General features: G+C 40.3%; 2 protein-coding genes and 1 long non-coding RNA gene across 6 annotated transcripts in view; 2 read left to right on the top strand and 1 right to left on the bottom strand.

The window, feature by feature from the left end:
• Positions 1-23,171, top strand: part of LOC121897066 (BTG3 associated nuclear protein) — a 40,781-nt gene extending 17,610 nt beyond the window's left edge. For all 3 annotated transcript variants that reach the window (XM_042411334.1, XM_042411335.1, XM_042411337.1), the window contains exons 11-13: positions 685-729; positions 15,742-15,882; positions 21,674-23,171. In XM_042411334.1, coding sequence (XP_042267268.1) covers positions 685-729; positions 15,742-15,882; positions 21,674-21,790 — 303 coding nt within the window. In that variant the 3' untranslated portion in view covers positions 21,791-23,171. The remainder of the gene's footprint in view (positions 1-684; positions 730-15,741; positions 15,883-21,673) is intronic.
• LOC121897068 lies at positions 6,902-27,516 on the bottom strand. The gene is made up of 4 exons (XR_006096176.1): positions 27,077-27,516; positions 25,635-25,760; positions 8,192-8,273; positions 6,902-7,321 (listed from the first exon to the last, which is right to left on the bottom strand). It is a non-coding gene; the product is annotated as an uncharacterized LOC121897068 (long non-coding RNA).
• LOC121897062 (zinc finger protein 469) overlaps positions 27,159-27,650 on the top strand; it is a 198,433-nt gene continuing 197,941 nt past the window's right edge. For both annotated transcript variants that reach the window (XM_042411329.1, XM_042411328.1), the window contains exon 1: positions 27,159-27,242. The gene's annotated coding sequence lies outside the window, so the exon portion shown is untranslated. The remainder of the gene's footprint in view (positions 27,243-27,650) is intronic.

Here is a 27,650-nt window from a genome sequence, read left to right as displayed (position 1 = left end):
TTTCTGGCCATATGGCAACTCAGACAGCACTGCATCTATACATGAAATACAGTTAGTGAGAGAAAACAGCTCAAACTTGGGGCAGGCTAAATATGGCTTATATGATGTCCTCTCTCATGTGGTCTTGTTAATATCACTGCGGGTGTTTTATGTGTTTTATAAATTTTATGGTGGTCATTGCATCATGATAGGACTGAAGTGACGGGTCTGTGCCTGCACATATGTGTTTTTGTTTTCGTTTGTAGAATGACAGAATAGTTGACGTATTTACAAGGACATTTCATTCTCTTTTCATTCTTATGTCATCATGTATTAACACATGACAAACACTGCATGCTCAGAATCCTGTAAAAATAGTTGTGATGGCACGCTCCGGTCGCCTGCTGGCTGGGACGACCGTGGTTCGATTCCAGCAGCAGACCTTTGTTGCATTTCATTCCCTGTCTCTCTTCCTTCGTTTCCTGTCATCTCTCTCCACTGTCTCTTAAAATGCCCCAAAAATATATTAAAAAGACAAAACAAAAAACATTTGTGACACTTTTCAGATATTGCTGCAAAAATTATAGCTAATGGGAGAGCCAAGAAGTAACACAAGGTGTCTTTTATATAGTTTTCTGATCAATAATTGTGTATATTTGATGCAACATCAGGGTTTTGGCATGACGTGTAATCTCTCTATTTCAGGGGAACCTCCAGATCCACCAGGTGCATGTTGGTCAGGATGGACAGGTAAGAACATGTTCACAGTAAACTAAACTAGGAGTTGTACTAATTTATTTAATCCACGCTACAGATTATAAACCACATATTTTTACCGCTGCATACTTTTATGCATAAAATGCAAATCCGTCACAAAGAATAGATAAGAGTAATGGTGGATGTGTGTGGGTTTGTGTTAGAAAAATGGCCGTTCATCAGGATACTTGCATAGTAGTGATCATCAGATCTTCCACAAATGATTCATATGTGTGATTATGCCAAACCCTGAGGACTGTCTGTGCAGAACTGGACAGGCTTCAACCTAGTCTTTTTATCCACTACTTATTCCATCCTTAGAAATGGGAAATAGCCTTTAACTTCTAACATTAAGGGCAGTAAATTGATGGAAAAAGCTAATTTTGAAAGGTTTTCTATGACATTCCATCTATTTATGTACCTTCATTCAACATCTCATGCACAAAGTCACTAACTAGTCCAATTAGGATGTTTTACTCAAAAATGTAACATACCTGACACAACAAGAAATGACATTAATGTTTCAATACCAAGATTCCAATTTTCTCCCTGAATTGCAAAGATATCTTTGCCTCTTTTTATGCATTACAGCCTTCAGTGGTCTGTAAAATCGTGACCCTGAATTTTTTCACTGAATCTATTTCTTCAGTCATTGCACAACAGCTCTTTACCATTTTAGCTGTGATTTTTCCATGTAAATGCATCTGGCAGGTGCTGGATGTTTACATTTTTGCCATTCAGGGTAGTGAACCATGGTGATTTCCATGTGTGGTGTTGTCAAGTTCATACCCTCTATTATACTGTCACTGTGAGTGTTATGATGCTGATGTGAATGTGTTATGGATATTTGCTGAATATTTTACCAATAGTTTGTCCAATGCTGCATTCATGATGGCCACATTCAACTGGCAGACAAATATTAACTCTATGCCCATCTTCCTACTTTATTTTGAGGAGCTCTAGATAGGAAATACAGAAAGAGAGAGATGGTGAAATAAAAGTAGTACAAATCAAACAAATACTTGTTTTTTTGTAGAATTTGGTATTTAACTGAAAATATACTTATTCTAATATTAGGTGTCGCTGACCAACCTAATTTTTCTTTTGTTTGTATGGTCAGTGAAAGCTTTAACAAAGTGTGCTGGAGAGCTATCACCTAAACACCCAGTTGTCATCCAGTCACACGCACCTGGCTTCATGTTTCTCAAAATTATGAACCCATCATTTGTTCTGCTTCTAAGTATGAAAGCTGCTAACTATAACTTTCTACAGTGTAAATGTAATCGACCGACCAGGCAATTTAAATTTAATAAAGTAATGTTTTTAGCCTGCTTCCATGTTATCAACTTGGACAGGTGAACCCCAACAAACCCGATGACGGAAGTACAGAGAGCCTCCTGAACCACGGTCATCTCTGTTTTGGGGCATTGTTTGTTGTTCATTGCACTCCACCATACAATTGGATATGATAATGATGTATTAATTAGAAACATACCCTCACACACACATATACACACACACACTTAGATGTTCCTCATGTCCTCCCAGTGTCTGTTTTTGTTCATCCCTCACTCCTCCTCCATCTCTGTCTTGGATGTTTTGGACCAAGGGCCCTTCCTGTTTCTCTGTTCTTTCTGCTGAGATCCAAGCAAGTCTCGATCAAAGCAGAGCCGGCCTGTGTATGACCATTGCAGGCCACATATGGACGCCTGAAGACTAGAGCTGTACCAGACTCAGATTTTTGTCAGTCACATCGGATTTAGCTATTCAATATGAAGATTTGACTATTCATTACTTTTTTTTTTCATATAGACTATCTGGTAATCAGAAAATCCATTGGCATGAGTTTCAGTGATGATTTCGACCACATTAACATAGTCAAATGAAACAGAGTCATAGGAACATATTTTTGAGCATTTAAAAATCAATAAAAGTTAGCTGCATATGATGCAAGATTTGAATTGCCAACATTTAATGTCAGGCTACCATATGGATTTATCGGAATAATGAGACAGGCAGAACGCATGTATTTCTGTTTAAATCAAGCTCTTATAGCATATTTTTTTATTTCACTGTAATCATTAAAAACAATATGTAAATGAATAAACAAATGAAGCACTTTAAAATAAATTCACAGGATTGGCTGCTAAGAAATAAAAGGCATTTCCTCTTCAACAGGATAGGCCTACTACTTTATTTCTCTTTAAAGATTAGAATTATTTTTAGATGAAAATAAAAACTATGGGCCTGAAAAATAAATTCACAGCATTGTCCACTTTGAAATAATAATCAAAAAAACCCTGACTGCTCAACTTGAAGAATCTCAGTCGACTGAAGGGTCCCTGACAGATATTTTGACTCGTTGACTTTCAGGGGGCAGCCCCACTGAAGACCAAGACATTATTTCACTTTCATGATTTCATCATGTCTGCCTAGAAGCCAGGCGTTAGGGAAGAAAATTCTTTCTCATGCTGCCTGTCTGGTGGTTAAACTGTTTTATGTTATTTTGTAAGGACAGGTGCTTTTATGTAGCAACCAGTGGATTTTTTTCCTACTAAAATGTGAATGGAGGCCACACATAATCACTGTGGGGGTTATTACTAGAAATTACACATTATTATCTACATTTTTAAAGGTTATGATTTCCTCATGACCCCCTAAAGAAAATTAGATACACATTATGTAACTTTAGCATTACACCCTAAAACAATTGGTTGACTAAATGCTGTAGCGCTGTGGTTGTTTTCAGACAGAGAAAAGGCACAGCTCCCTCATTCATTTCAATGAGGTAATTTTATGCAGTACCTGGTGCCATGTGACCCTGACACAGTGGGGCTGCAGTCGCTGAGGGCTCCAGCAACAAAACGCAGTGTAATCTGCAAAAAAGTTGAATCTGGCTCACTTTTTGCTGCAACGCAATGTAAAGTCACTGGCAGCCAAGGCGTCGTAATTTCCAATCAAATATGTGCAAGTGCACATTCCTAGTAGATTACTTTGTAACATGGACAGTGTAATTCTACTGTTTCCCTGGTGATTTTTGCAACAGAAGATAAAATTATTCCTCCCAGTGTTATATACCACTCTGCGGTGTTTTGATGTCTGAAAAGCCTTCAAACTTATGAAACTATTGCTCAAATCAGCCTCATAGGATTATATTTTATTTTCTCGCCAGTACCTTTAACATCAGCCTCCGACCAAAGCAGCCCCTTGTGTTTGAAGGCCCAGTAAGACCACATTACTTATTTTCAAGGTCTGTTGTAAAAATAGCAAGAATAGATTCTGCAGCCTTAAATTCACACTTCCTGAGTTGTATTTGCCACTTCGTTGGCTCAGTCATGTTCACTCCGCTCATAATTCAGAAATTTCTGGCAAGAACTGAAGGCAGAATAAGACAGAGATTTTTCCAAATACTACGCCAATGAAGAGACTTAAGAGGTTTAAAAATGTAATGCAAGTAATGACCTATTTATTCAATCAGTAAAGTAATACCATGCTTTGTTCCAGTAGTAGTAGTAGGAGTAGTAGGAGTAGGAGTAGTGATGTGATTATAGTAACAATACTTTGTAAGGAATTCTTTGAAGCTCCCAACATTGCACTCGAAACCTAATCATCACCTTTCTATATAACATGTCAAAATTTGGGGTGATGAAGGCGTTGCAAGCCACTCACCGTCTGGAACCACGTGCTTTCAGCTGCTCAGTTCTTCATTTTATTGTCAGATTAATATCTCAATCATCCAATTCGCCCATAGGTTCAAGGCGCCATTGACTGTCTGTGTGCGTGTATACTTTTTCTTTGGTTGTTGTTTGTGTTGTTTTATAGGCTATTTGGCTCCATGTGTGTTTTCAATTGATTGAGGTACTCACCACACATCCTGGAGCTCCCTCTCTCTCTCACCCTCATAAACACACATGCATGCTTGTGTCCTCGACTGACCTACTTGCTGAGCCTGACAGCAGCATTCCTCTCTGTCTCTCTCTAGGATCTTGGAACACGTTTTGGTCAGAGTTTGATTAAATTTTGCACCATAACACACGTTTTCTAGCAGTTATCGATTCAGTTAGCAGGGTGTATGCCGTCCCATACACGTAACATGCATTAACAAACACAGAGTTCAAAGCTACAGTGTGTAATGTGTGTAGGCTTTTGTTCCTTGCAGACAGGCACCACAGGGTCCCAGGATGTGAGAACTAGAAACTGCACAAAGGCCTCTATTCCCTAGGCAGTGTCTGAAAGCCTTGTCCAATAAAAAGCTTTTATTTTCCCTTTCTTTTTAGCTCATACTTTGATTGGTTTTGTAAAATGATATGAATGCTGTGCCAAAATAAATACACAGTGACTTATTTTTTAGACCTCGTGTTGCAGGTCGAGCTTTTCACACAAATGTTGTGGTACACTACAGTGGCAGCGTTTCTTCACTTGTATGTTCTCAGATTCTCATGGAATGGAGGGTGGGCGAATCTTGAATCTGATGAAACCCAGAAAGAGCATAGACATTCAAAACAAACCGTGCCCAAACAAGTATGATATTAGTGATAAAGCTTATGCAAGGAGATTAATCACTTTGACCAAGATATGGTTGCATACAAATTACATCTTATGTCTTTATCATGATTAGTGTGGTGTATCTTGGACCAGAATTTAAAAACCTCAGACAAAGACAATACAAATCAGACTTAATCCTGTGTGCTTTCTTAAATGTCTCATTTGTGTGTTTACAGAGAGGCCTACATCAAACAAGCTATGTATGATGTCACTGTTTTTGTAATCTGGCGGAATAGTGCGGACGGCGGAGGCTATCTTAGTGTAACCAAACCTACACAATTCATCACACAAGAGTTCTGTCTCACCGTTTCTTTCTTTTTGGGAGGTTTTCCTCTTCATCTCGCTCTGTCTTCTTTTCATCTGTCTGTGTAGCTGCTGTTACACCTTTCTTTTAAAGGCCACCTGCCACATGCAGTCACTCCAGGTCACATTAACTCTCAGATGTTTATGCTCTCAGGTCGAATCTTGGCTGCATTTAGATCCATTACATAAATAAAGAAAAGTTGTCACACTCTCTGGCTGTGATTTTTAACAGCTTCACACAGGCGTTTTTACACTCTGTGACTCCATCAGGGTTTTCATTTATGTGCATGTTTTCCATGGTTGTCTACTCTGCACCTAGCTCATTTGGGTTTGTGTCTGCTGTATTTGTCAAATATTTGGAGGTGTCATGTCCGTTGTGTTTTCTGTAAAAGTTAAGTGAGAGGATTTGGTGCCTTGTTAAAGTACGCTCCAGCTTTACTGGCAGAATAAATTTAGATGTCTTTGTAGCTGGGGAGAAAGGTAAGTGTTAAAATTTTGACAGGGCTGCAGACTGACCCCTCAGTCTGCCCTCTGTCCATCTATCATGCTCTATATTGCCACTGGAGATTTACTGCTATGAGCAGTGCAGTGTGCTACACACATCTCACTATTCACTTTGTTTGTGTGTTTGTCTAACTGCTCACGTACACTCTTGATGTGTAGTTTGGCAGCAGATGTTTGTGTATCCGGTTCCATGTCTGTCTATGCCAATGTAGCCCTGACTGTGCCAGCTGAAAGTCTGAGCAATACAGGATTCAAAGATCTCTGCCGACCCATAAAAACCCTCTCATGGAAAAGAGACGGAAGGGAAGGCAGACCCAGAAACTATAAAATAACTAGTCTTTTACTGCACTCCCTGTCTGTCATAGCCTCTTATCTAGTGCCCTTCTTTCTCTGCTGTGATCTTACCCTGCACTGATGCAGACCAAATGGAGGATTGAAAGATAAAAGGAGTGACTGATGAGGAGGAAGAGAGAGAAAAAAGATGGCGAGAGGAAAGCCAAAAAGGGAGACTGTCTGGAGGAGATGTTTTGTGCTGTTCATGATTGAAAACTGAGACCAGTTGAGCTGTGAATCGGGAGGAAAAAAAACACACTCTGTTAAACAAATGCATTGTAGTTCCATGTGCCACATAAAAACACAGGAGGGGGTGATGCCCTCTGCTAGCTCAAATGACTCAAACAAATACAATGTGCCCACAGTGGCCTCGGATGCCCCTTCCCTCTCTTATCCATCTTTGCTGTCACTCATTTCTGCAAATCTGTGAATTCAGAAAATAAAAACAATATTTTCAATAAAACCAACAGAAGAGCAATACTGTTGTGTAAGCTCACAGAGTTTATTTAGGACTCTCCCTTTCAGACGGTCCAAAACCCCTGCTGTGTCAGTATGAAAAAAAACAGCACATCTCAAGAGACGGCTAAAAAGCTTCACCAAATTTACTGATCTTGTCATCTGCCTGTGTTATTTAACGATGATGGACCTGAATGCTGCCCATTGGGGGTTTTAGACGTGATTGTCAAGAGTCTGGACACAGAACCCCCCCCCCACCCCCGGTCTCCCTCTTGTTGAACCTCTGCCATCCCTTCCTGTCAACACATGTTGCGGTGCATCTGTTGGATCCTCCCAAGGAGTATTGTTCATGGTCAGTGTGGGAACTGGGTCACCGATAGAAGAGAGGGAGTCCGGCTCTGCACTGGTTCCTCCAGCGGTACTGCCAGGACCTGTAAACACAGAACTGGTCCAGAACCAGGAAAAATGGAGGCAATATATATTGTGTTAGATTGATGGTGCTGAGAGGGAGAGGGTTGATAGAGGAGATGATGAAAGAAAAAAGGAAAAATGAAGGAAGTCTATAGAAGAGAGAATGAGGTGAGGTAATAAAGGAGAGATGATGAGGAAATGGATGATTAAGTGTATTTTGAACTCAACTCCTCTGAACTCATGTTGCACTGGAAGTGTTGATGTTTCTACAGTTGTGTTTGCAAGTGTGCATTTCTGTGACAACTACCAGAGACATCAGCTCCTTCGATGCCTGTTGCCTGTTAGCTTCGGTACGGATCTGGCGTTCTAGGAATTTTTGATTTGTCATTGCTACACACAAAGCAGATGCTTGAACAATCTGTAGGGTTAACCTCACAGAATCAGGGTGTGATTTGTCCTGGAATCAAACCGCTGGCCCATGGCCTGAGTTACTCTTTCTCTCTCTGCTCAAGAATGTTGTTTCTAGTGTTTAAGGGGATGTTGAGATTCTTGTGATTCACAGCGCGAGGGGATGGTAAAAATGAGATGAAAAGATACAAACAACATGTTTTATGACCAGCGTTTAGTGTAAGTGGGATGTACGTAAGCAGTTAAGGATTTAGAGGCCTAGTGGTGGATACTGTTTCAAAGGAGTAGTGGTCTGCTTTGTGTCCTTGTGGCATCATGGCCTGTAGATAAAGAGCTACAGATTGGGGGAATCCTAAGTGCCGAATGTGGGTGTTTGTAAGGCAGAGGAGGGTACCCCCAGTGGTGTTTTCTTTTGTCTTTTTAGGCAGAGCCCAGGGTCGCGGGCTGTGTAAGTAAGAGGGACCAGATGTTTTAGATGCATTTCAGGATGACTCACCGTCAGCACAGGCCTGGTGCAGCCCTGCCTCACCAATCCCAGGCCCACAGCGCTCCATCATACAGCAGTTTCCAGCAAGATCCTGACAGGGAAAGCAGTTCATGCAGCAATAGCCAGTGCGTTTTAGTGGATTCAAGATTGATTATAATGAGGTTGGATAATACATCTGTCTTTAATCAGGGTAACACACATTAGAGTTATAATCAGAAAAAGCATAACTTATTTAACAGAGCTAGATTACTCATCAGTCTGATCTTTTTTGTCTGTACTAAGGCTGAACAATTAATCGAAATCTTATTGAAATGGCAATATTGGCTACTGCAATTGTCAAATTGCAGAAGGCTCAATATTTGTTAAAGGTGAAATGTGGCAAAAATATGTTTTTCAATGAAAATGACAAAAATAACGTGAAAATTATCATTCCCTCTAATATTGCAAATCATATCGCAATTGCAATATAAGTCAAAATAATCACAATTAGACTTTTTTTCAAAATTGTTCAGCCCTTGTCTGCACACACACCACGTGTTTTTGGGAAAAAAGCAGCATGACAAGCAGTATTCTTTGGGAACCATAAAATTTGTACTTTTGTGGTAATCATAGCAAAACAGCTTACATAACTAACACTGCAACTAAAAGGGGTTTTGTAAAATTTACCAACGCAAAGAATTTAAAATACCAACAAAATATAATATATTCAGACCGCCCATTCTTCTGGACATCAATGTGACTATTAAACATTAAACATAATTGGAAAGGACAAGACAAAATGTTGCAATGGTTGTTTACCAAAACAAGACAGTATGAGTTCTCGGAATTGTTTTTGTTTCCTTTTTTGCGGCTGCTGGCAAGTGTACATACTACAGTAAGTGTGATTATATCGATAGATGTGATGCCTCATTGAGTTCAAGACTCAAGTGTGTTATGTGGTGATGTAAGAGGGCAGATGTCTTTCACAGCAGATCTGAGAATTGAAGTGGAAATGTAGAAATCTTGGCTGCTGTGTGTCAAAGGCGCTGGGTGAGTTCAGGACACATTGAGTCTTCTAAGTGAGGTTGTTTGGAGGTTCATGTGTACTGCTTAAAAGGTCAGTCTCAGGTCATTTGTACTTGTTTCATCTCGTTTTCAATGCAGTTTTATTTGTTTTTGGATATTTGAAGAGAAATGCCAGTAACTGAAAACAGAATAGAGTGTATCCCTCCAGCTGTGTCAGTAAAATGACATTTGGTTTAAGAAATATCTTGGCTTAAATTGATGTGCATTTGAAGATGACTGACTCAATAGTAGACTGACTTGTTAAGATGGGTATTGTTTGCAGTGTGATATTCTGTTGGTTGAGTTTTACAACCTGTGTATATCATCTCCTCTGGCTCCATTGAATTAAACAGGATAATTGGAAACATGATAAAAGTCATCATCTTAAATCATTAAATTTACAGGCATTGTAAAAATGCCTTTGTCAATTAGGCAGGCCAAGTTCGGATTTGCACTAGGGAACAGAGAGACCTTCAGGGGAATTTTCTTCCTTTTCGTTTTAGGGTCCTGACTCCTAATTACGACTGTTATTTTTGTCATCTGTCCCCTTTTGATTTGCCAGTTCTGAATTCAAGTCAAACTGGTTTTGTCGTAAAACCTCTCTTAGCCCTGTCTGAATCTGACTCCCAGTCTGCTGGTGGGAGTTGCGGAGCAAAGGATGCAAGGGAGGGTTTGATTAGATGCAGGTGTTGAGCTCGGGTGTAGAAACAGTGCCAGGGTGTGGGTGGGAGATGGGAATCAGTAGGCCAGGTTACAAGTTCAGGGGTCTTGCAAGACATGAAGATTTATAACAAATATGTATTTCAAAGAATAAGATGTAGACAGGAAATGGATATATCTGTAATGCATGGTAATATCACTTGTGCAAAGTCTGAACATACAACTGTAAATAAGTATACCCTTTGGCTTCTTAATCTACTTTTTTATATGTATATCACAAGTCCACTGTTGTTCATTCAATCGTATAATGAGCTGAGGTCCAGCTGAAATCAGAATATTTCTTAGAAGGTGAAATAAATGGCATATGTAATTAAGACAGTTAATGGCTGCGGTGAGACATACTTAGGCCAGTGTGCTCATTTTCCCAGTCTACACTAAACAAACACTCAGAATACCGCTGTGTCTTTGGGCATCTTTACAGCACAGTCAGAGCCAGGCTTTAGTACACCTCCCCCCCCAACCCCCCCGACTATCCCCCCTACCCCCTCCTCTCCTGCCCCACCTACCCACCCGGAGCTAGTGTTACTGCTTGGACATCTGTCCAGGGCTGGCAGTTGCAGATGTTGTTGACGGCTGTGAAGCTGAGAGGAAGTTCCAGCCACTCCAAAGTCCAAATGTTTCTTTTTTCATTTCCCTGTTTTCCTTTTGGGTTTTTTCAGATCTGAGAGAAGAGGAGGTTTTCCTTTGGGAATGATCGGAACCAGATTTGTGTGGCACTCTTTTTTTAGTTTATTAGTTCATTTAACAGAGGCCATGTACAACATAGCCGTTGGGCCAGAGTTAGCTATATAGCTAATTTACATCTGCAGTCCGGTTTTTAGAGCACAGAAAAATGTCTTGTGAGAATAGATTTCCTCTAAAATGAGGATCTTGTGTTTTGGGGGATTTCAGTCTACTTTGATTGCAGTGAAGTTGAAGAAAAATCTAAAAAAAAACCCAAAAAAACTACTTAGACACAAACACACACATGCACACTTAGCGGGTGACTCATAGCCTCTTCCGATGCACAGCTGACTTTAACTGAGACCTCCTGTGAGCCTGGGAATCGATGCCAGTCTGCAAATTTTCTGATTGTTGCATGATTTTGAGACTATTATCTGGGATTGAATAGAGACTGGAATTCAGAGGCATTGTTGTATTTCTGAACAACTCATATTTTGTTAAAGCCCTCATTATTCGTTTAACTAGTTTCATATGAAGTAAAAGGAGACAAACTGCGTCTTAAAATCCTCAGACAAGTTGAGATGAACTCTGGGTAAAAAGTCTTGTTTATCCAGTTAGTTATTGTCTTTCATTCTTGGAGTCATGACTGTTTTTTTTGCATTAAGCTGGTGTTGTTGTTCATTTTTGTGTCTTTCCTCTCCCATCGCTGTATTTCTTTAGTGTCCTGGATCCATTAGTGAAAGCATTGCAGCATCAGCGAAAGATTTATTTTTTTCTTCCCCTTTTTTCTCAAGGCCATAGCAGCTAGCAAAGCCTGCAGAAAATTTAAGATGATCTTGATTTTTCAGTGCTCTTCTCTGCAGTGCTGTGCTGTGGTAACATATCCCTTTAATCCTGCTTGTCTGCTCTGCTCTTTGGCCTTCCAGCATGGGGGTGGCCAACCAGCCAGCCAGCTCTCATTATTTAAGGGTTCCAGTCCCTGAAACATTGAGGTCAACAGTAACTAATGCACTTAAGATCTGCTGATGGCCCCTGTTTATGACAAATTGATCCCACTATGTCAAATCTATTTTATTAGGCTATATTTTAAGCAAGTCATCTCAGCTCTTAGTTGAAAACTGATGCGGTTAAGTAATCAAGACTGCAAACTTCTCCCGGTGTGAGGGGATTTGTCTGCTCCAAGAAAGCCACCTCAAATATTTCTCACCTTGTGGATAATGTTTCGTGATTGTTGCTGATTCAACATAATCTGCAGGCAGAATACTTTTCTACCTCATAAAACCTTTCCTTGATATAATTTTGTAATTATTTTTGTTTTTGCATCATTGCCAACAAGCTTAATGGTTATGATTATGTCCTTTTAGCCAAATGAGACGTAATTATCATCAGTACTCACAGAATTGCTTAATAGTTCTCAATAGTGTTTTACTGTATGTGAACTTCCAACCTCGAGGTAATCATAGATAGCATATCAATAATTTATGCTACAAGGAAATAAATATTATGCTACAAGTCTGAAATGTATTCTCTGGTTACACTTTCTGAGCAACTTCTTTGAAGTGAATGTACATTTCTTGAGCGTTTGTTTGTTTTCGACCGACTCATACTTTGAAGCCAAGCATGACTGTATTGCACCCAAACAGCAGAGACGAGTTGTTCTGACAAAGTGAGCCGTGGGACAGGATGTGGACCAGAGCAGTTCCTGTGTAACCGCTGCAGGGATCTCACACACCGTTCCAACTCTGTAAATGCTTTTGTGAGCCTCTGTGTGCTGCTCCACACAGCTGAGAATGCAAACTGTTCTCAAATGGAGGTTGAGAATCTAATTGAGTGAGACAAGTGTTTACGATCTCAAGTGTCAAGCATAGCATCACTTGAACCCGTTAATTGTACATTTACATACACCAGTTAGACAGTACAGACACATCATCACATTTGAGTTTATATACTTTACACACACGTGCATCGCACTATTGCAGACAGATGAGCACTTGGCAGAAGCAACACATGATTCCTAACGAGAGAACAGTGTGATGAGATGTGGCAATAACTATGCATTTCTATGGGTGTTTACCATGAAGAAACACTTGATGGATCATCATTGATGGATTGTTTGTCTCTGTGGGACAATGCCTACTTCAATTATGCATGTGCACTTTAAAGGAATAGTTGGGCAATTTGGGAAATTTCCCCCAAGAAATTGATAAGAAGATCTATACGACTCTCATGTCTGTAGGGTAAATATTGAGTTGGAACCAGGAAACGTTTGCTTAGCTTAGCTTAGTCAAGCATAGAGACTGGAAGCAGCTAGCCTGGCTCTTTCCAAAGTTAAAGTGTTAATTAGTGAGCTATAAAGAGCAGTAATGAAATCGTAACTTCCGGGTTCTGTTCCAGAAGTAAGAAAACCTCATTCTAAACCACAATCACATTTGTAACTACGCTAATAACTAAATTTCCAGCCTTGGAACAGAGACTTTCTCAACATGTGGCTTGCTTCATATGTTTAGATAAGGGCAGTAACTTTGTGAAAAACAATCTAATATTGTTGTTTGTTCAGTATCTATTTTTAGCGGCCTTTAACGAACACCACTTCCCATATGCTGTAGATGTTCATGGGCCAAATGTGAGGGCTCATCAGAGGAGGCACGTCCAAGAGTGAGTCAAGGGGTTGTGGCCAGCTAGACATGGCTGTAATAACAGCAGGACAGAGAGGAGCAAACACCGTAAGGGTTTGAAAGTTGAAAAAATGACTTTAGAAGAAACTTAGGGAGTTTTATGGATAATGATGAAACCAAGTTATGATGACGTAAATACCTGGCTGCTGTGCTTGTAGATTTTTATGGGGTCTGTAGTTTTTCTGTGCTCAAAAAGTAATCGTTGTTCAACTTCTGATAGCAAGTGTTGTAGTGGATGCCAAGTTGTCTTAGAATATGGAAAGTAAAGCCCAGGAACGCAATTTGTTTTTTCAGAAAGACAGATGAAAGAAACACAGAATGAGAGATTGCATTGAGTCACGGAAGCTAGTGAAAAAGAGGCTAGTTTAGAGTGACGTCTTGATTTTGGCTCTCTATAGAGTTACTGGTAGGCAGATATGTTTTACCTCTGGACAGACTCGGTTGTATCTCCCTGCTTTCAGTCTTTATGCTAAGCTAAGCTAACGTCTCCAACTTCATAATTAGTCTACAGACATGGGAATGGTATCAATCTTCTCATCTGACTCAGCAAGAAAGGAAAAAAAAGCACACCAAAAATTTCAGACTACTCCTTTAACTCTCTGATTGCTGTTTAAACCAACTCTCCAGACCAATTCTTCAATCGATTAGGAATGTTTTATGGGTCATTAAACACTGATTCATTTGAACCAGCTCTAACAGTCTATATTAAGCGTTTAACTCACCCAGCCTTGATTCATGTGTGTGCTTGAAGCCTCCTGGTTGTCTGATCGGGTGAGTCAGGCAGACATCTTACACTAATAGCTTCCATCGGGCTGCTTGGGCCTGGTGCATTATGGTGATGAGGCGACAGATTTTGTGGTAAAACTGGCAAAGTCTCTCAGATGACGAAGCGAGCTGGTGGGTACCGGGGGGGTTAACTGAACCTTTGGAGTCCGTCAAGAACTCCGAACTTCAAAGCAAAGGTTGGACTGGGGGTTGGGAGGCAGTGTGGGACTCTGGAATTGGAAGGGTTAGGGGGCAACAAACATCATCTGTAATTGAGGTTTGTGAGGTTTGGGTTTTTCTGCAGGCTTGCATATTCTCCCTTAAAATTTTAATGTCTGTTTAGCATGTCCCAGCCAGTCCCAGCACCAATTGCAGCTGGAAGGAGACTAAGATGGAGACCTCACATAACATCACAGAGAGAGCACACAAAGACTACATACATATGAAACCTGCCAGACTGGAGACACTGGAAGACGCCTGTGTGCCAGTACAAGGCGTTGAAACTGGGAAAGAAAATAAATTAGACCATGCTGTCATTTCATGTAGGAATGCCTTTTCTTTCAAACCAGTAACACCCCCCCCCCCCATGAGAAACTTATAGTTGGAAAGCCCTTGGCCACAGTGGAGGGTACTAGTGTGGTCTCTGACCTCTCTCCGAGGTTGAGCATGCACAAGCACAAAGCTGAGTGAATGTTTCCCTCCATTCATCTTTTTGTGTGTTTGTGTTGACAGCATGATTGTATCTTAATTTGTATGTCAGTTGTCACATGGGAGTTTTGCTATCTAAATTAACAGCAGTGCTCTGCTAATCCCAGACCATCTGTGTGTGTGCATGCGTGTGCGCGTGTGTGTGACCTTGTACAAGTGTATACACACACACTGCCAATGCTCTGTGTGTTTGTGGTTACAGTCTATCTACAGAAATAGTCTCAACAAACTATAGGAATACCCAACAACACTCCAGCTGCACTATTCTGTAATTAGTGCATCGAAACCACAGAGCTCTGATGTCGCCTGGCGGACCTCCATCGCAGCGGGAGATTAGGATCCCCCTGCAAAGTCTCACTCTCCATTCTCCGCCTGTGACTTTTATTTCTTTGTCTAAATTTGACTTTAATGGAAGGAACCCCCCCCCCGAAAAAAACAAAAGCTAACTAGCATATCATGTTATGGAGCCTAGGAAAACTTGTAAAAATATAATTGAATTGAATCGACTATAAAGTTCCTCTCCAACTCGATGTATAAACAGGGGGCGGGATGAGACGGAGTGAGAACAGCCTGGCTGAATTGTTTATTTACGTCATTCAGATACCACCGCTTGACTCTCTCCATGCCACAAACTTACTTGGTGTGTTTGTGTGACACCATGCTTGTACACATTGATGGCTGTAATCAATAAAAGAACATAAACACATCAGATAAGACATAAATGAGGCTTTCTGCTGTTTGTTTTTATTTGGCTCTTATTTCCACTGGTGTGTACTATAGATCATTACAATGGTGGCCAGATTGTTGCTGTTAAAACTCAGCTGGATAAAGCCGATGAGGGGGAGTTTATTCAGATCTATTACACTTTTGCAGTATGTGGAAATGTAAGCAGATTGATAACTGATGATAATGTTGAAAACGGACTGAAAATTTGAGTGATGGTTGACAATGCTTCTCTGTCCTCTCCCTCCCTGTCTGTCCTAGGTGCTGCGTGGAGCTCAGCTGATAGCGGTGGCGTCAGCTGATGGGGGGGCTACAGCAGTAGAGGGCTCTCCTCTCCCCCCTGATATCCAAGTACAGTATGTCCAACTAGCCCCTGTTGCAGATCACACAGCTGCTGTACAGGTATGAGACACACCCTAAACACAAACTCTTCCAGGCTGTTGTACACGTGTACACAGACACAGATTGTTTGTAACTGGGTATCAGTCCAAGTGCTGGAGTGTGCAACTGTCGTTTGTTTGAAGTAAAACAGACCCCAGTGTTAACCTAAATTAGTCATAACTCACATGTGTTTGTTTTTTAAACAGTCCGTAATAAACAACAGTTCCCCTCCTCATGCTGAAGTATATAGATTACTAATCAGTCCCTTAGTGCTGCCATTAATTTGTACTGTGCTTAGCCAGAACTTGCAAATCCCAGGATTTTAGCACTGTGAGGTGTTGAAGTAACAGCTATAATCTGAAAGGTACAGTTAGTGGTTTAGCTTCCTCAGGAAAATCTCATCGTTATATGTGCAATTGAGATTTCACTTCAAAAACAACAACAACAACAACAACAACAACAAAAACCCACATATGTGAAATCAGCAGATCAAGTGGAAAACTTGGAAGGGCAGTTGATGATGGAAGTATCTCTTCCTGCATGTGAATTTCCATCTTAAAGTTGACTTTTAGCTTAACTTTCAGTCCTCGAGCTAGTAGGTTTTAAATTTTTCTGCTTTGTTTTGCTTCACTTTTTGTTAGTTTGGTTTGTCAAATGAAAGTAAATATACAGTACCCAGATACAGTGCCAGCCAGAGCCTCAAAAGCACATTTGCAACATGTTCAAAATGTGTTTTCATTGCGGACAAAAAGGTTACTGAATTCTATGGTAAGTGATCTTTTTTTAATTTATTTTTTTAAGCGTAGCGTTCCCTGCAGCTGGAACCATATTTTTTCAATTGCTAATTGTTTGTACTGATGACTCAACCAGGAGAATATCATACTCATCCAAGTGTTGGAAACACTTAGACAGCAAGTGACCTCATATTGCCTATCCGCCAATTCTCAGCGCTATACAGCCATCCAATTGGAGCAGTGGTTCTGGTAAATTAGAGTAGTGGCTCTGGTAAAAAATTAAATTTTACAGTTCATTCATCCAGTTTCATAAATCATATATAATGACATAGAATTGCTGATAAAGTGAAAACAAACACACATCATCATTTAAAGGAGAGGCCAAACCAGATCTGTATCTGTAAAAAGAACAACCCCAAATTGTTCGCATCTTTTCTGGTAAATACAGTATTTACCAATTTTAAGAAGTAATGCAGTGCCCATTCGAAACGTGCCTGTTCGGAACAGGCCGATTTCTCAATATCTAGAGAGAACAGTGCCCGTCCCTTAAACGCCTCTCATGCAGACTAGTGGTAGACACTACAATTCACTGATGCTCCCTAAATGCCTCACATGCAGGCTATCAGTAGAAGCTGTAATTTACTCATGTTGCCTAAACACCTCACATGCAGAATATCTGGAAACTGCCTTTTTTTTCCATTATCACTATGGATGTAATCCCGCCTCTGACCACAGTGTGGGTTGCAATGGCAGAGTGGTGTCGTCCGTATTTCCGCTCGTTAACTCCACGGGCAGAAGAGGAAGCCAATCAGTGTTGTGTATGAGATATTTTTTTATATTTCTTGAGAACTGTTCATCCAAACAACTTCACACTTGACACTGCACTTCCTTGAGTACACAGCAATACACCTGCCAAGTGTGGAGTAGTTCTGATGAATGGTTCTCAAGGTATGCAAAGGACAAACATACACACAGACAGGCTGAAAGACAGACAGAGATTCCTTGCTTTATAGTTAGATCTTTCATGTCTTTGTTCTTATACTGGAAAGTTGTTCTTTTCTTATTTCTTTTGAGAAATTAGGTGCTGACGAGCAGCCAATGTTTCTGCTTGTTGGGGCTGACACCTGCCCTCTTTTATAGTGTAATGGTTTGATCGACTTCATAATGAGGCTGACTGTATCCTGTAATATTTCATTCATAATTACTGTGATGTTAAAATGGAAATTTGAGTGCAATTTCTGCAATTTAGACTAAACTACTTACAGGTACAATGTGTCTCATTTTTCCCTGTTGTCATAATTTAGCTTGAATAAAATGCATTTCGCTCTCAGTCATTGTGACAGGTGTTTGGACAAACAGTAATTTAAGATAGTAAAATGCAAGGATAGAGTGTTACAAGGGGAAAAGTAGTAATTAGTAGATATGCCTAAAATCCCTTGATGATTGAGCTTGTTGAGCAACAACCACATGTGGAATCAGGACTGTGCACAGGAACACAGCACAGTGGTTTTTGAAGTGGTCAGTGTAACTCTGCTAGGAATATAAAAGAACAGCACTTTCCATTGTTCCCTATGCTTTTGTTTTCCCCAAACATGTTGAATATCACATTTTCTCCTTACTGCTTCTTTCCCTCAAGTCACGTGCTAAAATGTGTACCCTCTAGTCCTGATGTGAGTAAAGTCTTTGTTGTGTTATTATAGTATAAACAGAGAGGACTTCAAATGATTTATGGTTGTGTGGAATACGAGTCCTGTCCTGATAGGGATCTCCTTGCAGACTTTGTAGTGTGACTGATCATATCTGCCTCCCTACAAGACATGCAGAGAGCAAATGTGCTGATCAGCCACACATCAGGTTTTAGGATTTCCTAGTTAGGACTTAAAGACCTTATCTTGTTGTCCGTTTGTTGTCTGTTGTCTAGGCAATTGGTTCCTTGCCCCTAAGAGCATGGAGACAGTTAAGGCATCCTATATTGATTAATTCTTTGGAGTGTGGATCATACACAAACTGATAGACCCTGAACCACTATTTATTTGTGTATTTATGAGCATGCACAATGATTGCCACTCCATGTACTGTATTCCAAGATCTGTGCTCCATGTTGCTTGGCACAGCAAGCAATCAAACTGTTTATTTACTCAACTGATTCGTTTGAATGGATTTTTAGGTCTTAAAAGAGCCCATTTTTCCTAATGTTTGATTGTACACAGATCTTGACAGAAATGAAACAAAGTTAACATCGGATCAATCATGAGCTTGCTTTTCAGTGGAGCTTGGGTTCAGTAAGGACATGATGACGGGCAGAATGAAACCACTTGTTACACAAAAGACACAATATTGCGTCTTTTGATCAAACTATAGCCCCTTTTACACAACCTGTTCAAGGCGGGAACGTTGCACTGTTTTTCTGCCTCACTGTTCTTTTTTCATACCTTTCTATAAAAGGTACCAACACTGAATGGGAGGGCATTGTTGTTCCTCCATAAAGCCGGCAGCAGAGGTAGTCACGTTGCTTGACTGACGTCTGTGTAAAAGGGAAAGCTGGCATGGCGGGACAACACACACTAGATGCTGATTCCAGAACGCCAGCATGCTATCTGAAATCACTAGGGCTGTAGTCTCCTGATTGACTGGTCAATTAGTTGGTCGATATGTTCTCGTCCAACTAAATTCTCATCGAATAATCTCTGTGTTACTTTCATAAGGAGAGAAGTGCTACATCAATAGCTTTCCAGGATTAATCCATCATTTCCTGAGGCGGGAGGGACAGACTAACAAATTACTTGTGAAAACGAAGGTGTATTCAAAACACCCCCATTGTTTTCATGACTTTGAACTTGCCCAACCTAATGGAGACTGCTGGGTCTAGCTGTACTCAACGTTTACTGAGCGTTTACTGAACGCACTGACCATTTACTGAATCAGTGTTTCTCCTGTAATTATAACAACGAGAACCCCCGCCAGGCCAAAATGAACGCCGAATATCCATTCATTCGGATATTAATAGCGTTTGGGAGACTCTGTGCAGCACTGTTCTGAAATGTGAGTCAACCTCTGTGTCATTGCCTAGGAAACTATTGGTAGGAATAGGGCAGTGCTTAGTATGTTTGCATAGAGAGTGGGAAAGAGCGAGCGGCAGGAACGTGAAGGTGGATGCGAGCGGAGCAGAGGAAAAGGTTAGCAGTAAGATGTCAGTTTGGCAGTAAATATACAGTACAGACTACAGTGTGTCAGTTAATAAATGCTAGAAAGTCAAGTCTGTTGTTTCCCCAAGTGGTGGAAATTAGTTGATTAGTTGAAGATTATGTGCGATTTCAGTCGACCAAGATTTTCCTTGGTTGACTACAGCCCTAGAAATCACACATGGGGGCGACATTATGCTGGCATTGTTTGGTTCAGTGTAAAAAAGCTAAACCAGCATAATGACAGGTCTTCTTAATGGCAATATTGCAGGATCTCTGTATAAAAGGGGCTTATATTATCCATGTAGAAAGCAGATTTTCATTAGACTTCAGTCCCAATAACTGTAAATAAAAACTGAAACTGGGGCCAATTTCACCAAATTAGCAACGGCAAGCTGCCATTTGTAAAATGAGATAATTTTCTCTCAAGTTAATTTTGACACTTTAACTAATCAAAAGAGACACCATACTTGTGACCCAAGCATGAACATGTGAGAGGACTCACAAATATATCTGCAATTTGCAAGATATCAGCATTTGTGAAACGGGGCAGTGGCGCGGTTTTCAATGTGCGTGTAAGCAATGCTTGCAAACTGCTTTCGTGCAACAGGCCACTTCTACTGTAAATATTGCAAATATTCATTGAGCCCAGTGGCCAATATGGGAGCACAGATATGTGGCTTGGCCTGCCTGGTACAGAGTGTTATTATCACAGTTGGGTTTTGATGTCCTCGAGTGTAAACATTGCTGCCTCTCAGTTCAAAGTTCAGAGGAAGGTTAGTGCTGTTCTTTTTCCCCCCGTTTCTGAAAAGCGTTGAATCGAGAGAACTGCTCTCATCTGCTTCCAGGCATATGGTAGCATTTATACAAGTTCTTGAAAAATTACTTAGGCTTTTGTATTTATTTATCTCTGCATTTTTCCTCTCTCTTTATATAATAGTTTCCATTACACCAACAAGATGAAGTACTGTAGTGGGCAACGCGCAATGCTATCTGTGCATAGCAAGGGCCATTTCTTCAAGTTGGTGACGTGTGTCGTGAAATGTTTAGCCTCTACCAAAGCACCAACAACATTCCTTAAAGTAATGTCAGGGCTGTCTCTGCAACATACAACTCAAAGCAATGGATCCATTATCCATTCATTTCCCCAAATGGAGTACAAGGCCACTGCTATGACAGTCCAACATGGCCAGAGTTTCAAATACTCAATGAAAAACATGGATACATATGAGTTTTACTTGGCCTCTGTACCGTCAGTGGTTACATTGTGTCAGCCTCATGTGTTTTTGCATTGTGTTGTGCTGCTGTTGTGCAGCTGTGCTCCAGTCAATACTGTTGTCTAGTGACAGCATGCTGGGCTGGAGGGAGGATTAAATACTGCAGGTGTGTTTGAGGGAACCTTTGGCGTGCATTCGAGGAAGGAGTGAGTCACTCTTCATGGTCATCATCAAGGACTGAGTCATGAACCTCTCATCTTTTTAAGGGGTTTTTACCCACACAATACCTCGCTCTGTCAGACATCAACCATAGAGACAGAGAGCATTAAAATACAAATAGCTCATCTCTTGTCAAGTCTCTCTCCGCCTGTCACTCTGCTTCTTTTCTCATTCCTTTCACCAGCTGCCTCCCTCTTTCTTCTCTCTGATATATCTCTTCTATAATCTTTCGTCATTCCTCTGCTCCTTTCTTTGTTCCATTCACTGTGATTGTCTCCCACAATGACACAGGGGCAGGGGTTTGGTCTGTGTTCATTCATACACAGGAAATACTTCCCCCTCCGTTCCAGCATTTTCAGAATTAGACTGATTAGCTCAAGCAGGATGCTACATAATTTGTGTATGTTTCATGTGTTTCCCCATTCGTCACCCTTTGCCTCTCCTCTTTCATGTGTCCCAGGCTGCTGAGCTGGCTCCAGCCCTGCAGGCAGACATGGAGGTGAAAGAGGCCATCCAGGGAGCAATCCAGGGAGAGAACGGCGAGGTGGTCCAGATTGTCACCTCTGTGGCTACCTGAGAGCAACGTCTGGTTCAGCGCAGCCCAGAACTCTGCCCTCCAGCACGGCCAGACGAGACACAGTGAAACATCAGAGGTCAACAAATGCATCCAGTCTGACAAACGCTCAAGTCGGAAAGCCTTTTTTTAAACAAATACTGAAGGTCACTGATGAAACAGAGGGAAGAGGAATTTTTCTTTGTTTTTTGTTGTTTTTTTTTCCTCTGCAAACTGCTCAATTCATTGTCAAACAGATGTCACAATGTGGAAATGTTCACAGAGAACTTGAAAAGACCATGATACTTCAAATTCAACTGTGGTCTTTCTGGTGTTTTCATCACCAGAATGACCTGGTCCACCACAGAATACACAGTGGGATTATTGTCTATCCAGGGAGGATGCCGCTTACGCAGACCATCACCCTGCCACTTCATCAGCATACACACTTGTTTACATCAACTTTGGAAAATAGCAGAGTTATTTGGAGTTAAGCCACTTGGTTGACCTCGAAACCCCCGTGAGGGTTTGTAAAACCCCTGAATCCCACCTCAAACAACCAGTGCTGTGCTCCTTTTCTCGTCATCATTCTGGTCATGGTGGACTGCAGTGGAAAGTAGATTTAGCTGAGGACAGCTACTCTTGGTTGTGTTTAATTTGGTTTCCTGTCACTCTCCATGATTCAATCCGTACCGTGTCTCCCGGCTGTGAGCCCTGCCTTTCTTCACATTCTTCAGCTTGTTTTCATATTGCTTTAGCCGCACAGCTTTGTTTGTTTGTTTGATTTATCTAATTGTGACATGACGAAATTTTTGGGGAGCTTCAATTTTGGAGGTAGAAGACCACGTAATAGAAGAGATGGTGCCAGTGGTAGACAATACAAGTTACTTGTAGAATACCAGGGAAACCGTTGTTGTTTATTTCCCCTGTTTTGTCTCTGTGAAAGATACATTCATGTGAATAAAACATGTTTGTGGTTGCCATAAAAGTGTTTTTATTTTGGTTTGTTTCTGTATTTTTTGTTTATTTCCATCAACACTGGTCATCAAAATAGCTTCAAAGTTTTTCAAGCTTTTATCCACTGGAAGTAGACAATTGAGGAGAAAGAGAAATGATAGTTTGGTTTTGAGGTCTTGTTTAAAGTTGAGCTCATTTATTTACTATGTTTGAAGCAAATATGTATCATGTCAACTTCAATAACCATAGGATTAGGCTACTGTATTGTCAGCAGTCTTGACAAAAAGAAAAAGTAAGCTTTTACTTAGTCTCAACAAGGTTTTTGTCAAAAGACTGTAATTAATACATCAGCCTCATCCTAACAGTTCCTGAACTGTAATTTATTCAAATCCACTTTGTGCCCACTGCATAGTTATGTTTTTCTTTCAGTAAAGACAGAGAGAATGTGTTGTTGTGTTGTGTTGGAGTGATTCTCCGCTAATCATAAATATCTTTGCAGTCAGCAAGAAAAGAGATAAGTGAGACACTCTTGTGGCTGTGTGTTGGTTTGGGGAAGTTTCCCATGCTCAGCATGATGTAATAGTGTATTTTGGAGTAGGGGAAATAACCAGGCGACAAAGTGAACTTGATAAAACAACATCCACGGTCTTGGCTGCTTCCTCTTGTTTCCTTTCAGTCTGTTGCTGTCTCTGACCTCGTTACACTGCCTCTTCATCTCGTCCATTCCCCCTCACTGCCTCTCCTACGTATTCCTCTTCTGCTGCTCAACTTGTGTTTTCCTCTTTCTCGTTTTGGAAGCTGTGTTAAAGTCCATTTACTCCCCTTAAAACATATACATTAAGCTGCTCTAAAGTTTCATGGGATAGACGGGTGGGTCTTTCCCTTTCAAACAAATCCTGACGCAGCTTTAGTTCAAATGTTGACTTGAGACACTCCCCTCCCCCACACCACTCCTCCTCCAGCGACCCTACCATTAAATCTTGAACTTGGACGGGAACATAACATCATAACAGCTTTTTGCTCTTCACTTTTACAACCCTGGGCTCCATCCAGGAGCTGGAGTGGTTACCGTAGCGACAGGCCCTCTCAGGCTGTCTCTAAGATAACCTGCTGAAAACAGAAATGAATGATAGATGGAGAGATGAGATTGTTTGGAAGCAGAATGCATGTTAGAGGAGGAGGAGTGGAGTGATGGACAGAGACCAAACGGTGTATCTTTCCCTTCCTTCTTTCAGCAGCTCTGTGTTATTCTGCAGTGACGGCAGCTGAGCTGGCATCTGCTGCAACATGCAAGTACCAACCTCTGCTCATTCGCCTGTGGACTTTCCCCCTGATCAAGATTTTTACAAGGCTGGACGAGTTATCTCAGGATTTGTTGGACCAAAACTGTCCAAACACAATGTGTTTCCAGGATCATAAATCTGCAATTGTTAATCTTTGGGACACACAGCTCCCCACAGCCTGAATTTATCTGTTTCACGCCTACAGTCAGATTACACCAGAGCAGCAGTGTCACAGTTTACAGCACATACGCTTTTTAGATATATCTCACTTGCTGAATATCTCAAAAGGTCACAAGCAAGGCATGCGTCAGTCCTTTGTATTTCCTGTTGCATGAAAACAAAGAGTATTCATCGGGATGTACAGTATCGGTCAAAAGTTTGGATGCACTTTCTCATTCAAGTGCATGGGAAGGTGCGTCCAAACTTTTGACTGGTACTGTATGTGTGGCTGTATTCTTAAATTAGATGGCAGCAAGTCTTGAACCAGAGTCAGGGGAAGCTTTAGCACCATGGCTGTTGTTAAATGCATCGTAAAATGGCACGGATGGATGCTAAAGGTCCACAAACTGTTGCTATAGTCAGTAATTTATCTGCCCTTTTGGTCACTCAAAAGATGACAAGCTGCTACAGTAAAAAGATCATTCTTAATTATCTGTTCTTTTTTTTTTGTTTTGCTTTGATTTTATGTATTACTCTCTTTGTTAAGTTCTCCTTCCCACAGCACTAGTAATGGGTTTTTGTTTTAGATACATATATGTGCATATATTTACTGTTTTTTTTACAGCAGTAGATATAAATATCAACTGTACAAATAATATACTAAAGGAGGGTAATAAAGAAGGAACCAGGATGGAAGATGAATCCACTGATCTGAAAACTACAGGTATCTTTTGATGTTTCAATATAATGTATAATAAATAGAAATTTCCTTCCTACTTTTATTATCCCAAGACTACTTCACAGTTGAGTTTATATTTTACCAGTTTATATTTTATTTCTTTAAACTTTTTTGAAATTAGGCAACCTGAGACTGATTTTGTTCATTTGACTAAAAGGTTGATGCAGTGCAGAGTAACAGAAAACCAAAAACAGAAACACATGAATAAAAAGTTCAGAAAACTAAATGTGTTAGTTCTTAGGTTGTTATTACAAGTGGTAGAAGTGCACAAATCTAAATATAGTGGAGTAGTGTATTAAGTATTTCAAAATGACAGTATACTTCAGCAAAGTAAAATAACCAACAAGACAAAATAAATTCAAACAAGCCAGGATCAGACTACAGCATATAGTCAATCAGAAAAAGAAAATAAAGAAACAACTAAAGCATCTTTCACCTTCAGATCTTCAGACCATCACTGACTAGGGCAGAACTCCTAAATCACTGATAGAAGTTAACTATGTGTTACTGAAAAATCCAAATAAATACTAAATAAACAATCTATTTTGCCTTCTTTCCCAGGCTTTTGAGATAAAGTTAGCAAACTTAAACACATCACAATTAAACAGCCATTCCAGTTTTTGCTCATCTGAACACCAGACTATTTCAGGGTTTGTTCGAGTGATTTCATGGTACAGTAACTCCCTTAAGTCATCATAACTTGTACAGTATAAAAGAAAATGGGACTCACTTTCCGCTTCGCCAGAATCACAGCTCACCCAGTCTGTTTTCCTCTGGAATATTTTTGAATCAACCAACCTCAATGGCCAGAAGAAGAATACCAGCTCTCAACTGAGCAACCAAAGATCTTTGGCGTCTAGATAAATGAGATGTAACATATAATTAAGGACCAAATTTTTTTATAATATGCACATATGTCCTTAATTTTGGCTTTGAAAGAACATTCAAATCATTTTTCTTCAAATTTCAGTGAAAGCTTATTTTTGATGGGGTTAACATTACAACACAGAATATTCCTGTAGATATACAGCATATCCACCTCCTCAGAAATTGAGTAAAGCTCCTTTGCCCGTGGAGAACTGTGAATTGCTCCACATAAATACTTTCTTATTTATTCTAACCTCTGTCATTTTAATTAGATGCTTCTACAGACGGATCATTTTGCATTTTCATTGTGCAGACCCTGTGGCTCATGTCTCTCTGAATTGCTGGAATCAGAGCAAATTTATGAACCCCCAGAAAACATCTTATAGCTCTATTCTGTATGGTGTTTACAGTTGTAGATTCCTTTAAGTCCGACACCCCCGCTGCATAGTTCAGTATGAGGGAGACACATGTATCATAAAGTTGGGTATATGTAGAATAGCCAAGATCATTATATACTTTCACTGTGTTAATAACTGATCCCAAAGCTTTCCCAGCAGAGTCAACAAAGGACCCAATTCCAACCTCATAAGTCATAAATTCCTGAAGAAAGAAACCCAAATATTTATATCCACTAACATATTCTGAAACAACTGAGCCAAAACTAATTATTTGTGTAGCTACTTCTTTCCATACCTTTCTTTCTGAAATGCATTTTAAGTGTGTTTTTCTCTGATTTAATGATTATGATCATTGTGTTACTTAACACTAAACCCACTTAGTTTAATGCGTTAATGCAATATCTTCATATATATTCTTTGGGCTACATCCATCTAATATAAATTATTTATGATGAATGGGCACATGTGCAGGATGAAGTGCTGAATGATTCCTCTGAATTATGCAATTGCAACATAATTTTTCTAGCAGGAACTCTTGCATTAATACCATCTGTATCCTATAGTCTATCTGTTGCTATTACTAATACATATTAGAAAATGCAGCATGATATTTTATGTCTTGATTGCTTCTCGTGCAATTTTTATTAACCTTGACGTCTTTTAACCCTGTTAACCCTGTGTGAACGAGATGTGCTCGCCCTGAACGTCAGTAATTATGACACCTGGAAACAGGCGGTCTCTAATGAGGATTAGTTTCAGCCATTTATAGCGTTTAACTGAGGCTTTAAAGATACAAATGATAATTCATTGAGAACCAGCAGGGAATCCCGTGACTCAGAAGAAATGAAGAAGAGAAGAAGTGGGTGCGCAGAGTGCAGCTGGAGCTGCGTGAATGGGAGGTACTCACGCAGTTTGGGGACCAGATGTGAGAGAGAGGAGGGGTACAAACTCATCCAGACATCGGCTACAAAATGCTTCCTGGTCAACGACTTTGTTAAAAAACAAACTGTTTAAGTTTCCAGCTCGGACCTTCGAGTTTTGAGTTTTGAACATCTCTTATTTTAGCGTCGAAGGTAAGTGGAAAATGCACTACGGCCGTCTGTTTTGTTAACTGGAATGCGCATTACGTCGATGTCCTGAAGGTGAACTTCAGACGTGATGACGTGAGGGGGGCAACAATTATCGACAGGCACACGAGGTGCTTTCATATCTGCCTCTTTAAAATGTATAATTGTAGGGGGACTGTATATATTAATGTAAAAGCCTGACTAATGCAAACCAGTCCCAATGTTGTGGTGGGCTATTCACATTACTGTGGTTCACAATGTGAGGCAGACAGCTTACAAAACGTCTTAATGTGAAGCAGGTGCATTATGCTGAGGATCATAATCATGTAAGAATATGTGAAAGAAGAAGTGGAAGTTTTAAAAAAAAACTTTGATTGCACTTTGTATCATAAAGGGAAACTCAAGTATTTTTCA

Source organism: Thunnus maccoyii, chromosome 5 (genome assembly GCF_910596095.1).
Source record: "Thunnus maccoyii chromosome 5, fThuMac1.1, whole genome shotgun sequence".
NCBI lineage: Eukaryota > Metazoa > Chordata > Actinopteri > Scombriformes > Scombridae > Thunnus > Thunnus maccoyii.
The sequence above is the reverse complement of the archived record's forward strand: the minus strand, read 5'-3'. Positions and strand labels throughout refer to the sequence as shown.